Source organism: Macaca fascicularis, chromosome 6 (genome assembly GCF_037993035.2).
Source record: "Macaca fascicularis isolate 582-1 chromosome 6, T2T-MFA8v1.1".
Lineage (NCBI taxonomy): Eukaryota > Metazoa > Chordata > Mammalia > Primates > Cercopithecidae > Macaca > Macaca fascicularis.
The window spans coordinates 170,164,922-170,179,680 of NC_088380.1; the positions used below are offsets into that span (position 1 = coordinate 170,164,922).

Genomic DNA, 14,759 nt, shown 5'->3' on the forward strand with positions numbered 1-14,759 from the left:
CTACCTCTTTATCTGTAATGAAAAAAATCAAAGGTTGACTTTTTTTTTTTTTTAACTACTCACTGTATTTTTAGAAAGATGGGGCAGAACCACTGTAGAACTCCTAAACCCCACAGAACAAACAGTACATTCTGGAATGATACGCTGGCCAATCCGGCTGGCAGCCGATTGACCTGACCCAGGCAAGGGTTGGTGCATAGAGTATTTAGTTCGGCCCCCTACTGAATGAAGACACTTTGTTAAATTCTCCAATGAGAGACGCTTAGAGGTAGGGGCGTGGAAGAGGGCCGGGGAATTTGACGCCAGATAACGGGAAGTGTGAGCTGATTGGCCGGGCGTCTCACTCCACGGCCCAGCCTTTTACGGATAGCGGAGGCCATCCATCAAAAGAATTACACCAATCAGAGTTGAAAATGCCCCCTTCTCGCGAGAAAGCCCCGCCCTCCAATATATTCCTCTGCAGGGCAGGCGCGGCCCCTTCGGCTCCGAGCTGACCCTGATCAGGGCCAAGTCGTCTCGGCTGCGCTGCCGAGACCTCCACCCAGGACAGCGCCCCCTCCCCGGGCCTCTCTCCTCTTGCCTACGAGTCACCTCTCCTCGTAGGCCTCTTGGATCTAATATCGTGGGGTGAGGGGAGCAGGCCCGGGGAGGGTGGTTACCGCTGAGGAGCTGCAGTCGCTGTCAAGGTGAGTGGGACTGCGCGGGGGTTGACCGCCAGGTGCGGGTGGGGAGCGGGGTTGGGGACGTGGAGCGAGGAGTAGGTCTGGCCCGCGCCCTTTTCCGCAGTTAACTCTACCGCTGCTGTGAGCACAAGCCCAGGCTAGTCCGGGGCTGGAGGGGCGGAGCCGGATCCGGCCTCCTGGGGTGCCTTAGTGTCTGCCGGCCCAGTCCCAGGGAGTAGCCAGGGGAGGAAGAATGGAACCCCTGCAGTTAGAGGTTCCTCACATGACCAACTCTGAAGATCTCCGCCTTCCTGTCTTTAGGTTGGTGTGGGGAGGGACCTTCCGTGTATCTAGGGCTTAGCTTGTGCCCGGGACATGGTTGTGTTATGCACACTTAAATCAATGGAATTCCCAGGTTCACCTTTCAGACTAGGTTAGCAACACCCACCGCCCCCCGCCCCAGTGCGTGCTCTTAATGCCACCTTTTAAGTTTCCTTTCCTAACAACAATAAAAGTTGACTAATATTGAGTATTGTATGCCAAGAACTGTGCTATACTCTATAAGTGGTGAATCTTGTTCAGTCTCTTCACATTCAGCGACAGATATTGTTACCCTCATTTTATAAATCTAGAAATAAGCTCAAGCTCATTATTGTTCAGTGTTTTTTAGGCACCTACTATATGTGCTAAGCTCTTTACGTGATTTCATTTAGGTCACACAAATCTGTGAGGTAGGTCATAAACCTTATCACTACTTTATAAATGAGGAACTAAGTACAATTAGGTAACTTGAACCGTTCATGTTGTTAAAATGTGGCAGAATACTTAACTACCATCTGCTTTTCACTTTCGGTATCCTGTCTTACGGTGATTATTCGTGGTTATCTATTGACAAGGTATAAGTTGAACAAGTATTTCTTGAAGATTTGCATTTTATTTTTCTAAAAAGCATGTTTCCGGCCGGGCGCGCTGGCTCACGCCTGTAATCCCAGCACTTTGGAAGGCGGAGGCGGGCGGATCACGAGACCAGGAGATCGAGACCATCCTGGCCAACAGGATGAAACCCCATCTCTACTAAAAATATAAAAATTAGCTGGGCGTGGTGGCGCACCCCTGTAATCCCAGCTACTTGGGAGGCTGAGGCAGGAGAATTGCTTGAACCGGGGAGTCGGAGGTTGCAGTGAGCCAAGATCGTGCCACTGCACTCCAGCCTGGCAACAGAGCGAGACTCCGTCTCCAAAAAAAAAAAAAACACACATTTAGGATGTGACCAACTTGTAGAAGGGAAATAAATAACAGATGGCACTTTGCAATGACTTAGATGCACTAGCCGCATTGGGGGATGGGAGACTTATAAATCATTTCTTGGCCCAGTGCAAAGATGGCCAAGGAAAGCAGGAAGGACTACTTACACTCCTTTCTGGTCTTTTTTTCTATATATAGATGATAGAGGTACTGACAACAACTGACTCTCAGAAACTGCTACACCAGCTGAATGCCCTGTTGGAACAGGAGTCTAGATGTCAGCCAAAGGTCTGTGGCTTGAGACTAATTGAGTCTGCACATGATAATGGCCTCAGAATGACTGCAAGACTAAGGGACTTTGAAGTAAAAGATCTTCTTAGTCTAACTCAGTTCTTTGGCTTCGACACAGAGACATTTTCTCTAGCTGTGAATTTACTGGACAGATTCCTGTCTAAAATGAAGGTATGTTTGAAGCTACACTTTTGTAATTTTGCTCAGTGTGTTTTGGAGATGGAATTGTTACCTTTTGGCTGATACTCACAAACTTGACCTTTTTTATTTTCAGCACGTAGCCAAAACATTAATTTTGTCTACTACAGCATTAATATGATTTCTTATCATAAGAGTACATCAGGTATTAGACTTAAATTCTGAAATGAAAAATAGTCTAATATCAAGTAACTAATTGCAGTTTCCTAGTAAGAAAATTGGCTGTTTTTAAAAAACCCTTCTTGATAGGTTGGATTTGTCCATTTATTTACTATTTTTAGATATAAACAAATGCATTAGTGGCAGATATTTATTAGAGGCTACATTGTGGCTAAGAATATACTTCTTAATCACTACCCATATATAAAATTGTAAATGTTATAGCCTTAGACCTAGTCAAGACTTGCTTATGCTTGGCATTTCCAGCTTCAGTGTACATGCAGTGGGGAAGAGAGTGTATCTGAAGGAGCAACTATTTTTCTATACTAGATAAACAAGACTATGTCACTTTCAGAGCTTAACTGTTACAAATGCATCTCCCTTTCCCATACACCTATGGTCACTGGAAGAAAAAAAGATATGTGGCAATTAGAAGGAAACTCATATTTTAGTCCTTGGTATCTAATACAGTGTATCACAAGAAAGGACTTCAATATTTGTTGAAGATTCAAGAAATTTGCTTCAATAGACTAATTAACCTCTTGACATTTCACATGTGTAGTTACTACCTTTGAATCTATAAATGTTACATAAATGAATAATATGTAGCTGTCCCCTCAGGTATAATTCAGTCTAATGTGAGAATAAGATCATTGCTCTTATGTACAAGTCATAGTAAGAAAAGTAACTACCTTATTCTTTGAAAGAGGTATAAGTGTACTGCTGAAGAGGTTACAAGAAGAGAGAGAGCACAGAGATATTAATACTGGTAACAGCTTAGTTTCGTGTGAGCTGGACGTAAACAACTGGATAAAGTTTTGACTGTGCCTCATACTGCAGACATTCAGAAAATTAAATGATAAAGATTACTAGTGGATAGAACCCTTAGAGGCAGAGTAAACAGTATATGCCATAGTATTTTAAAACTGTTTTATGTGTTCCCACAAAGACAAGAGCCTGGAAAAAATACAACATCCTGGAAAGAAATGGCTTATTTTGTAAATAAGCCATAAAGTATTTCAGTCCTCATATATCTTTGACTAGTTAACTTATTTGAACAAACTAGAACAATGTTTACTTATACTTCTACAGTGATTAAAAAAAAAACACAATTTTTCTATGCTGAGCCAAACATACGGAAACTCAGTCCAGTTACTCAAAAATTGCTTCTAAGTGGGGTCCATAGTGTTGACAGGCTATAGTTTAGGTATGAGTGGATTGTGTTAAGTCCATCACCGCTGAGAAATAAACCTCAGATATACATTTTCAAACTGTTGGGTCTGAGTTCTAGATTATCCTTTATGTTTTAATTGAAATAAGGTAGAGTCATGGGCTTACTGGTTTTGTTTTTGTTTTTTTAGGTACAGCCCAAGCACCTTGGGTGTGTTGGACTGAGCTGCTTCTATCTGGCTGTAAAATCAATAGAAGAGGAAAGGAATGTCCCATTGGCAACTGACTTGATCCGAATAAGTCAATATAGGTTTACGGTTTCAGACTTGATGAGAATGGAAAAGATTGTATTGGAGAAGGTGTGTTGGAAAGTCAAAGCTACTACTGCCTTTCAATTTCTGCAACTGTATTATTCACTCCTTCAAGAGAACTTGCCACTTGAAAGGTAAGTGACCTTTGTTTTGAACAAGAGAGATCTGGAAATCAGAATGGTATTGTATGGATATTGCATAAAATCAGTATCCTCATAGAATTCTAATAAAAATAAGTAAAATGACAGCTGTGGCTCCGTGAACTTTAATGTCAATCATAAGTGAGAAAATGTTCCATTGTCAATAGCTTCATTAAAGCTAATTCTTGGGATTAAAGTACATTTTGACTTTTATAGAAACTAGTAAGAAAGCATTTAGCACAAATTTATGGAAAAAAAGACCTTCAGTAGATGTTGAAATATTTATTAAAGCTAAAAGAAAATAAATATTGATATCTGTGGCATAGTACTGTTCATTTTAATTTTTTGGCCCAAATCATTTAAAACTCCCATGTGGTGCCTTAAGAAGTTAGTATCTCTGATGGAAGGGGAATTCCTTTAAATAGTTCACTTGCTATGATAAATGTGCGTAAGCTTCACTTTAAAACTTGACTTCAGTGTTTTTCTAAAAACATCTTTTGACTAGATGTAATATTATCTAATAAAAGTAATACCATTTTCTTTTTAAAGGAGAAATAGCATTAATTTTGAAAGACTAGAAGCTCAACTTAAGGCATGTCATTGCAGGATCATATTTTCTAAAGCAAAGGTAAATATTTTATAAAGATTACGCCTATTTTGTGACCTGTTTTTATATTTGGCATTTACTTTAAATTTATCTCTTTTAGCCTTCTGTGTTAGCACTGTCTATCATTGCATTAGAGATCCAAGCACAGAAGTGTATAGAGTTAACAGAAGGAGTAGAATGTCTTCAGAAACATTCCAAGGTATGTCAAGGACGTAGCGTAAATCCTATTAACAGCTGTAAAAGAAACTAAACCCCTTCTATCTCCTGAAGTAAAATGAGATGTCATATGTTTATTTGAAACTTAAGAAGCTATCCTTAAATTTTTTTAATGAGCAAAGACACATGTTCATAGGATTCCTTTTATTAATGTAGTTAAATAAGGTGGGACTTACTTTGAGAAATAATTTTTTTAATTTATGTACAGATAAATGGCAGAGATTTGACCTTCTGGCAAGAGCTTGTATCCAAGTGTTTAACTGAATATTCATCAAACAAGTGTTCCAAACCAAATGTTCAGAAGTTGAAATGGATTGTTTCTGGGCGTACTGCACGGCAATTGAAGCATAGTTACTATAGAATAACTCACCTTCCAACAATTCCTGAAATGGTCCCTTAACTGGTAAATTTGGTCTGTTATTATTCTCATACAGAAAATTTTCTAATGCCATAATTTTCAACTGAAAAGGAGTAATTATCTTCAAAATAAACAAAATGGAGTTGGAATAGTAAAGGGGGAGATGACATCACTGATCTAGTCAACTAATATTTGAAGGCCTTTACTATATACAAGGTACAACACCTTAGGAGTAAGGAATTATCCAACCTCTGATACATACGTTAGCCATTTCATTAAATTTTCACCTTAGAGAACAGCATCCTCCTTGTAGCACTAAAATCATGCTTTTTTAAAATTGTACATGATCTTGCTGTATGTAGACCCAAACTCTGACTCATTTAAAATTACATAAGCTGAGCAGGACAACAGCACCAGAAGTCTGAACCATGTATGAACTAATTTGAGACTGTTCACTTATAAGCAAAATCAATATGAACTTGGATATTGTACTTAAAAGAAAAAGTAGGATGTGATAGATAGTCTCTACATTGGGTATCTGGAAACTGTCAGAATGTATCAACACTATAGTAACCTATCATTACTATAGCAGCTGGACTACTAAAAAGTAGTTATATGCATAAAAAATGTAAACTTGCTTTCTGCATATGTGATATACATTCTTGCCATCTAAATTTCCTAACTTAGTGATGATTTATTTACTCTAAACTAAATGTTAACATTTAATACATCTACATATGATTATGAATATTAGATATGAACATTTCATATCTAATATTTAGTGTTTAGGCAGACCGGCTTCTGTTAAGTTGGATTTTGTTTTCTTTATTTAAATAGGATTATTACAGCACCAAAAAACTTCGCTGAAGCCTTTCTCCACAACCTTGTTCTATGGATTCCATAATTTTACAATGGATTTAAGCTATGAAGCCTCAAAACATCACAAGATAAGCATGATGGTCTCAGACTTGGGAAAACTGCCTAATATTACGCTGTAGTAGAATTATGTTTAGCTTTGAATTCATCTGTGAAGCATTCAAATCAAAGCTAAAAACCTAAATGTGAAATGCTAATGACAAGCCTGAGAAGGTAAACTGTGAATCTTCATTTCTATCATTGATCTAACTTTAGATATTGGATCAATATATTTAGGTAGTATTGAAAATGGTATTGGAGGAGTCACACTAATACTATCAACTATCAGTCTTCCCACAGCTTCAATCACTCTCATTATTCTAATCCTACTCCTACTTAATTTAAATATTAAATTTTAAGTTATGAGGTTTATGTCAAAAGGAACATTTCACAAATGCACTTTTAAGGCATAATAAGGGTTAACATTCTAGGCAGTATAAACACATCCCATAATGCAAGTAATAGATAATCTAGAGATGTGGACTTTATTGCTATATGGGAATTACATTTAAATTTGAGGGCATTTTATATAAAGAAAAATACAGACCTATAAAGTTTGGCATATTCATTAAGTTATCTTTTAATATTTTTTTCTAGAAAACAGGTGACATTTGTATCTACAATAAAAAATTTTTATACAGATCCTACTGTCGCAAACTGAATCCCATCAAGAAAATCAGTTTCTATTGTATTAGTAACTCAAAATAAATTACCACTTCGAAAACTTGCTTTCCCACACTAAGGTAAGTTCAGGCTAGATTCAACACTCCAGAAGTTTTTTTACTAAAGACTTTTTTCAGTTAGAAGTGATGGCAGTTTTATAAAAAGAGAATATACTTCCACTGATGCCCTTACTGTGCAAAAAAAGTCTTAAGAAAAGCAAGTAGACATCTTCATAACTATGAATGAAGCTGCTGAGGTAGTGTTTAGGATTCTCCATGTCAGTTAGTGAGTGTAAGAAGGACTGTGTTAAAGTGTTGTAAACAGTTAGTGCAATGTATAGCCTGAGTCTATCCAGAATGGCTGTAACCAATTTGACATCACGTTATGGATCAATACACAATGAAAAACCAAAGAACCACGTATATCTTATTCTTAACTTTTGTAAACCATGTTTTATGGGTAACTTTTCAGTTTTCTCAAAAGGCTGATAAATTTCAGTATTTTGAATACATCATTGTTAATTTTGAGTTGGCAGAGGTAAACTAACCAACTACCATTATGTTTTAGTACTAAGGGATATACCTTTCAATAAAGTTACTGAAATTCAATCCTTTGCTGGGTGGCTTTTTTCTCCTCTGATTTAATTAACTGTTTTAGCAGTATGGTAACAGAACATTATAAAAAGCTATCTCTACTCAGTATATTTAAATTGAGTGCTAAATTTAGATGCATAGTACCAGAAACAATAAAATCCCTATTAATAGTATGATTATTAGCTGACACTTTACTTTTTTTTTTTCTGAGACAGGGTCACTCTTCTCACGCAGGCTGGATTGCAGTGGCGTGATCTCAGCTCATTCCAGGCTCAGGAGATCCTCCCACCTTAGCTTCCAAAATAGCTAGGATTACAGGCACTTGCCACCGCACTCAGCTAATTTTTTTTCTTTTTTTTTTTTTCTGTAGAGACAGTGTTGTCACTGTGTTGCCCAGGCTGATCTCCAACTCAAACTCTTGGGCTCAAGTGATCTGCCCACCTTGTTCTCCCAAAGTGCTGATATTACAGGCATAAGCCACTGTGCCTAGCCTCTAATGTTTTTTTAATAGACATAGAATGATGACAAATAATTGTTTAATGTGCATTAAAAGTTGGTGTTTATGCATTATTAATCCTGTTTATCACTCAGATTCATCACTGCTATGGATGCTATCCTTAATACATATTTATTCTTAGTTTCAGCCCACTTGAAGTTTTGTGCAAGCCCTCTTACCTAATTAAACAGCATTTCAGCAGCATGGCTGCTAATGCCAGGTAACCACCATGTGTTATGTTAGCCTGCTTGGATCAACTGTAATTATTATTCTAATTGAAGCAATTAATATGATTTTGAACTGTTCATGTTCAAACTCACATCCTGTAAAGTCGACACTACAAGGAGTTACTGATGAAAGAAAAATTGTTCATAAAAGCCTCCTTTTATAACTGACTTGCCTTAGACTTATTTAATAATTTTTCATAGTATTTTTTAAAAAGGTATCTGAACCTTGTACGTAACAATTATGAGACATCCTATCTAAAAACATATATTTTCGATTTAACATTTGTGGCTGGCAGTGTTAATTTTTACTGTCTTGTACTATGAATCATCTCATTAAAATCCTCTCAACTGAATGAGGTTATCCCAATTTGCAAATGAAATAGAGAGACAGACGCTAATGATTTGCCCCTGGTCTATACCTGGTACTTGGAGGTAGGATTCAAAGCCAGGCAGTTCTAACTTCAGAGGCTGTGCTCTTAACCACTCTGTACATTACCTCTCAAAATAGAAGATTAATTAGACTCAAGTGAAATTGCTTGTATAATTTTTAATCAAAACTATATTCTGGCCACATTAACTTCTGTGCTGTCATCATGATCATAGAATAATAACACTCAGAATTTCTCTATACTAATAGAATAACTTTGATAAAATATGTTATTATTTATTAAACCTTTTTTTCAGAAACCAAAAAACAGTAAACATGAGTCAAATAAGATGAATTAAAAGATAAACCAATTTTTAAGGCCAAGTGCAGTGGCTCATGCTTGTAATCCCAGCACTTTGGGAGGCTGAGGTGGACGGATCACTTGAGGCCAGGAGTTCGAGACCAACCTGGCCAACATGGTGAAACCCCATCTCTACTAAAAATACAAAAAGCAGCTAGGTTAGGTGGCACACACTTGTAGTCCCAGTTACTCTGGAGGCTGAGGCAGAAGAATTGCTTGAACCTGTGAGGCAGATGTTGCAGTGAGACAAGATCACACCACTGCACTCCAACCTGGGCAACAGAGTAAGGCTCTTGTCTCAAAAAATAAATAAAAAAGCCACTTTTATATTCATCAAAGTAGAGTTAGGAACAACCAAAATTGCCAAGGATAATTAGGGACATTATGTAATGATAAAATTCACCAAGACAGTGCTAAAAGTAAGCACATATTATCAGATCTTAAAAATACATGAAGAGACCAGGTGCAGAGGCTCATTCATGCCTGTAATTCCAATGCTTTGGGAAACCAAGGTGGGAGGATTGCTTGAGGCCAAGAGTTAAAGACCAGCCTGCTTAACTTAGGGAGACCCTATCTCTCCAAAAAAAAAAAGTAAAAATTAGCTGGACATAGTGATGAACATCTGTAGTCCTAGGTACTGGGGAGCCTGAGGTGGGAAGACTGTCTGAGCCCAGGAGTTTGAGGCTGCAGCAAAGCATGACAGAGCCACTATGCTCCAGCCTGAGTGACAAGGTAAGACTCAAAAAAAAAAAAAAAAACAAGAAGCAAAAATTGGTATCATTAAAAGGAGGACAGAACAAATTTTCATTTACTGTTGGAGACTTAAACATTCCTCTCTCAGTAGTCTATATAATTAATACAGAATTAGCAAAGATGTAGAAAAATGGAATAATCCTAATAACCAGCTAGATTTAATTGACATAAAACCCTTCCACCTAAAACAACAGAATAAGCATTCTTTTCAAGTACACATGTAACACTCACCAAGATAAACCACATCATGGGTCTTAAACCTTAACAAATTTAAAAGAGATGAAATCATACAAAGTATGTTTTTTGACCATAATATAGAAATCAGTAACAGCAAGAAAATCTCCAAACACTTGGAAATTAAACAACACACTTCTAAATAATTCATGATTCTACAGAGAAGTCTCAAAAAATATGTTTAAATAAATGAAAATATCATTGTGCTTGGAATACAGCCATGCTGGTGCTGCAATTTATAACAATCGACTGCTTTTTACTAAACAAGAAAAAGGTCTTGAATTAATACTCTAAGCTCCCACTTTAAGAAACTAGGAAACTCTAACTGGGTGTGGTGGCACACCACTATAGTTCCAACCATTCAGAAGGCTGAGGGAGGAGGATCATGACCCTACGAGTTTGAGGCTGCAGTGAGCTATGATCATAACACTACTCCAGCCTGGGTGATGAAGTGAGACCAGTCTATTTTAAAAAAGAAAAAAAGTCCAAACTAAACCTAAAGCAAGCAGAAGGAAGAAAAAAAAAAAAACGAAGCAGAAAATCAATGCAATTGTAAACAAGTTAATAGAGAACAATCAAAACAAAAACTAATTTTTGAAAAAAGTAGTAAAATTGATAAACCTCTGGCAAGATTGACAAAAAGAGAGAAGCTGCCAATCTTAGGAATCAAAGAAAAGATAACAGTATAGATCCTCATTAGAACAACAAAAAATACCATGAACAACTCTATGCACATAGGATTAGATGAACCAATTCCTTGAAAGGCACAGTACCAAAACTTAACTAAAGTAAACTTCAATAAATTCTCTATTTTTAAAAATTGAACTATTGTTTAAAACCTTACTAGCAAATTCATAAAACATTTAAAGAAGACTTAACACAAATTCTACAAATCTCTTCCAAAAAGAATAATCACTTTTCAATTCATTTTACCAGACCAGAATTAACATGATACCATACCAAGATAAAGATAATACAAGGAAAAAAAAAAATTGCACAATATCCAAAATGAACACAGACATAAAAATCCTCAAAAAATAAAAATCTAGATACATAAGCTGAATAATGTACCACAACCAAGTTTGGGGTTGGGAGGAAATATAAGCTGTTTCAAAATTCTGAAATCAATAAAATCCATGATTTTACCAGTCTAAAGAAAAAAAAAATGACCAAAGTGATACAGAAAGAGCATAGAAAATTCAATATCCACTCATGAAACTCTGCTAACAACAAATTAATAGATGGGAACTTGCTCAACATGACAAAAGGGAATTTACGAAAGGCCTACAGCTTGCATACATAATGGTCAAAGACAATGCTTTCAAAATCCTAAGATCCAGAACAAGACTGGGATGGCCACTTTCTCCACTGTATTGTTCTGGCCACTGCAATCAGGCAAAAAATATCAAAGGCCCACAGAATTAAAAGGATAAAATAAAACTGTTCCTATTCGTAGTTTATGTAGAAAACTTAACAAGTTAACAAAATAACTTCCAAAACTAATAAAGTTTAGCAACGTCACAGGATACAAGGTCAACAAACAAAAATCAAACACATTTGTATATACTAGCAATGTGCAATTGGAAACCCATGTTTCCAAAATAATACAATTTAACAATCGTTCCCCCAAAATGAACACTGTGGAATATAGGCTGAAAAATGACATAAAATGCTGATAACTGAAATCAAAGAGGTCCTAAATAGATACCTCATGTTCATGGACTGGAAGACAAAATTGCATTCAAAACCCCAGTAGGATTTTTTGTAGATACAGAGTAGCTAATTCTAAACTTCATATGAAAGGCAAAGAAACTAAATTAGTCAAAACAATTTTGAAAAAGAATAAAGTTGAAGGAATTATGGTGCCCAGTTTTAAGACTTACTATAAAGCTATGATAATCAAGGCAATGTGGTATTTATGAAAGGATAAACACATAGATCAATGGAATAAAGTCCAAAACTAGACTCACATAAATAGCAATTGATTTTTGACAAAGGTGAAATGACAACTCAATGGGAAATAGACAATTTTTCAACAGATGATTTTAAAACAACTGAACATCCACATGCCAAAACATAAACCTAAATTTCACAGCTTATACAAAAATTAACCTAAAATGGATCACAGATCTAAATGTAGAACTTAAAATTATAAGACTTTTAGAAGAAAAAATCCATAGGCTGGGCACGGTGGCTCATGCCTGTAATCCCAGCACTCTGGAGGCCGAGGTGGGCAGATCACTTGAGGTCAGGAATTCAAGACCAACCTAGCCTATATGGTGAAATCCCATCTCTACTAAAAATACAAAAAAAAAAAAAAAAAAAGGGCTGGGAGTGGTGGGCACACCTGTAGTCCCAGATACTTGGGAGGCTGAGGCACAAGAATCACTTGAACCCAGCAGGCAGAGGTTGCAGTGAGTGGAGATTGTGCCACTGCACTCCAGCCTGGGTGACAGCGAGAGTCTGTCTCAAAAAAAAAAAAGAAAAGAAAAAGAAAAATTCTTCATGACCTGGGGTTAAGGTTCCTAGACATGACACCAAAAACGTGATCCACCAACGGCATGATGGATAAGACTTCATCAAAATTAAGTCTGTGCTTCAAAAGACACTATCAACAAAGTAAAAGGAGGAGAAATTACAAATCATATACCCAATAAGGGACTTGTACCCAGAATATACAAAGACCCTTACTACTCAATAAGACAACAACCAAAAAATGGGTAAAGAATTTGAATAAACACTGCTTTAAGGAAGATACCCAAATAGCCAATAAGCACAAGAAAGAACGCTCAACATAGTCATCAGAGAATAGCAAACCAAAACTACATAGATATACCATTTCGTATCTACTAGAATGACTAAAATCAAAATGTCAAGTAAACAAGTGTTGGCAAGGATGCAGAGAAATTGGAACCTGTGTACACTGCTGGTGGGAAAGTAAAAAGATGTAGCTGCTTTGGGAAACAATGACAGCTCCTCAAATGATTAACATAGTTATCATATAACCTACAAATTCTACTCCTAGGTAAGAAATGAAAACACATATGCACATAAAAACTTGTACACGTTTATAGCAGCTTTAGTCAGGACAGCCAAAAGGTGGAATTACCCAAAATGTCCAACTTACAAATGTATAAACAAAGTGATACAGCCATACAATGAAGTATTATTCAGACATACTAATGAATGTGCTGATACATGCTAGAATATAGATGAACCTCTTAAGACATGTTAAGTGAAAGAAGCCAGTAACCAAAGACCACATACTACGATTCCATGTACATGAAATGTCCAGAACAGGGAAATCCATGAGATGAAAAGTGGTGGATGACGGGGGATGACGGGAGGATAAAAGCTAAACTATACGAGGTTTCTATCTGAGATGATGAGAACACTCTGAAATTGATTGGAATGGTTGCATTTATCTGTGTATATACTAAAAGCTACTGAATTATACACTTTAAATGGGTGAAATGTATGTTGTTACAATTAAGCTGTTTTTCTCAATTACATATGATTCCATTTATGACATGCTTGAAGACAAAAATATGGAGACAAGGATTAGATCAGTGGTTTCCAAGGTTTAGGGGCTGGGAGTAGGGTGTGACTATAAAGAGAGCATAAGAGTTCTTATGGTGATTGAATGCTTCAATATTCTGATTGTGGAGGTGTTTACACATATCCGTACTTAAAATTCACCAAACTATACACCAAAAATGTTAATTTTACTTTGTTTACTCAAAATAAAAAATTTTGTTAAATGTCAAAGAGAATAAAATTAAAAGAAAAATAGCCTCTTCCCCGACAATTCATTCTTAAAATAAGCAAGACAGGAATCATAGGGTGAATGGACTGCCACGGCCTGGAGTGAGGTGTTAAGGGTCCAGGCAGGGTGAGGAGGAGGATATCCCTGCTCAGCATAGGATGCGAAGCCTAAGCAGGGTGAGGAAGACATTCATGTGGGGAGATGACCTACAATAGAGAATCAGGCCAGGCGCAGCGGCTCATACCTGTAATCCCAGCAATTTGGGAGGCCGAGGCGGGCGGATCACCTGATGTTGGCAGTTTGAGACCAGCCTGACCAACATGGAGAAACCCCATCTCTACAAAAAATTAAAAATTAGCCAGGTGTGGTGGCTCATGCCTGTAATCCCAGCTACTTGGGAGACTGAGGCAGGAGAATTGCTTGAACCCAGGAGGCAGAGGTTGCAGTGAGCCGAGATCACGCCACTGCACTCCAGTCTGGGCGACAAGAGTAAAATTCCAACTCAAAAAAGAAAAAACAAAAACACAAATAGAGAATCAAATAGGAATCAGATTTCTCACTGGTACTGAAAGGGGTTATAAATATGGAAAGGGAAAAAATGAAAATGAAGCCCATGGAATTAGAATTTACATGTGAACTCATGGTTTTCAATATACACAGATACAGAAATATAGATGTAAAGACATGCATTATATATATACACCAATAGCAATTGCACACTAGCACAGATCTTGGCTTTTAAATATTACCCACTAAAGAGAACCCAGGCTCTACGGAAAAATGGCTGATTCTTGGGTTAGGTCAAGGACAGCATGAGAAGCCTGGTATATCTTATGCCAGAGAGTAACAAATTGATTGAATAATGATGGGAACATGTCAGAAGGACACAGAGGCCACCCAAAATGGACTTCTACCAGCCAAATGTACAATAATTTTGAGCATCACTGTAATGAGAATAGGTTTTTAACCCACTGAATAAAATAGAAAATAATGAGATTATAGAGATATGATAAATTTAAAGTCTGAT

General features: G+C 37.0%; 1 protein-coding gene across 1 annotated transcript; it reads left to right on the forward strand.

Moving 5' to 3' along the window:
- The first annotated feature begins 475 nt into the window (after positions 1-475).
- CCNG1 (cyclin G1) lies at positions 476-7,543 on the forward strand. Its single transcript, XM_045394489.2, has 8 exons — positions 476-686; positions 2,106-2,369; positions 3,917-4,170; positions 4,726-4,804; positions 4,884-4,982; positions 5,208-5,332; positions 5,382-5,402; positions 6,195-7,543. Exons 2-8 carry the CDS (start codon positions 2,106-2,108, stop codon positions 6,259-6,261), a joined length of 909 nt encoding a protein of 302 aa, XP_045250424.2. The 5' UTR covers positions 476-686; the 3' UTR covers positions 6,262-7,543.
- Positions 7,544-14,759: the final 7,216 nt, after the last annotated feature.

Excerpts from the sequence above, each read along its gene's own strand:
- CCNG1 (XM_045394489.2), top strand. The coding sequence starts at position 2,106 with ATGATAGAGGTACTGACAACAACTGACTCTCAGAAACTGCTACACCAG. Across the intron at positions 4,805-4,883 it reads TCATATTTTCTAAAGCAAAG|CCTTCTGTGTTAGCACTGTC; the intron begins GTAAATATTTTA and ends TATCTCTTTTAG. Across the intron at positions 5,403-6,194 it reads CTGAAATGGTCCCTTAACTG|GATTATTACAGCACCAAAAA; the intron begins GTAAATTTGGTC and ends TTATTTAAATAG.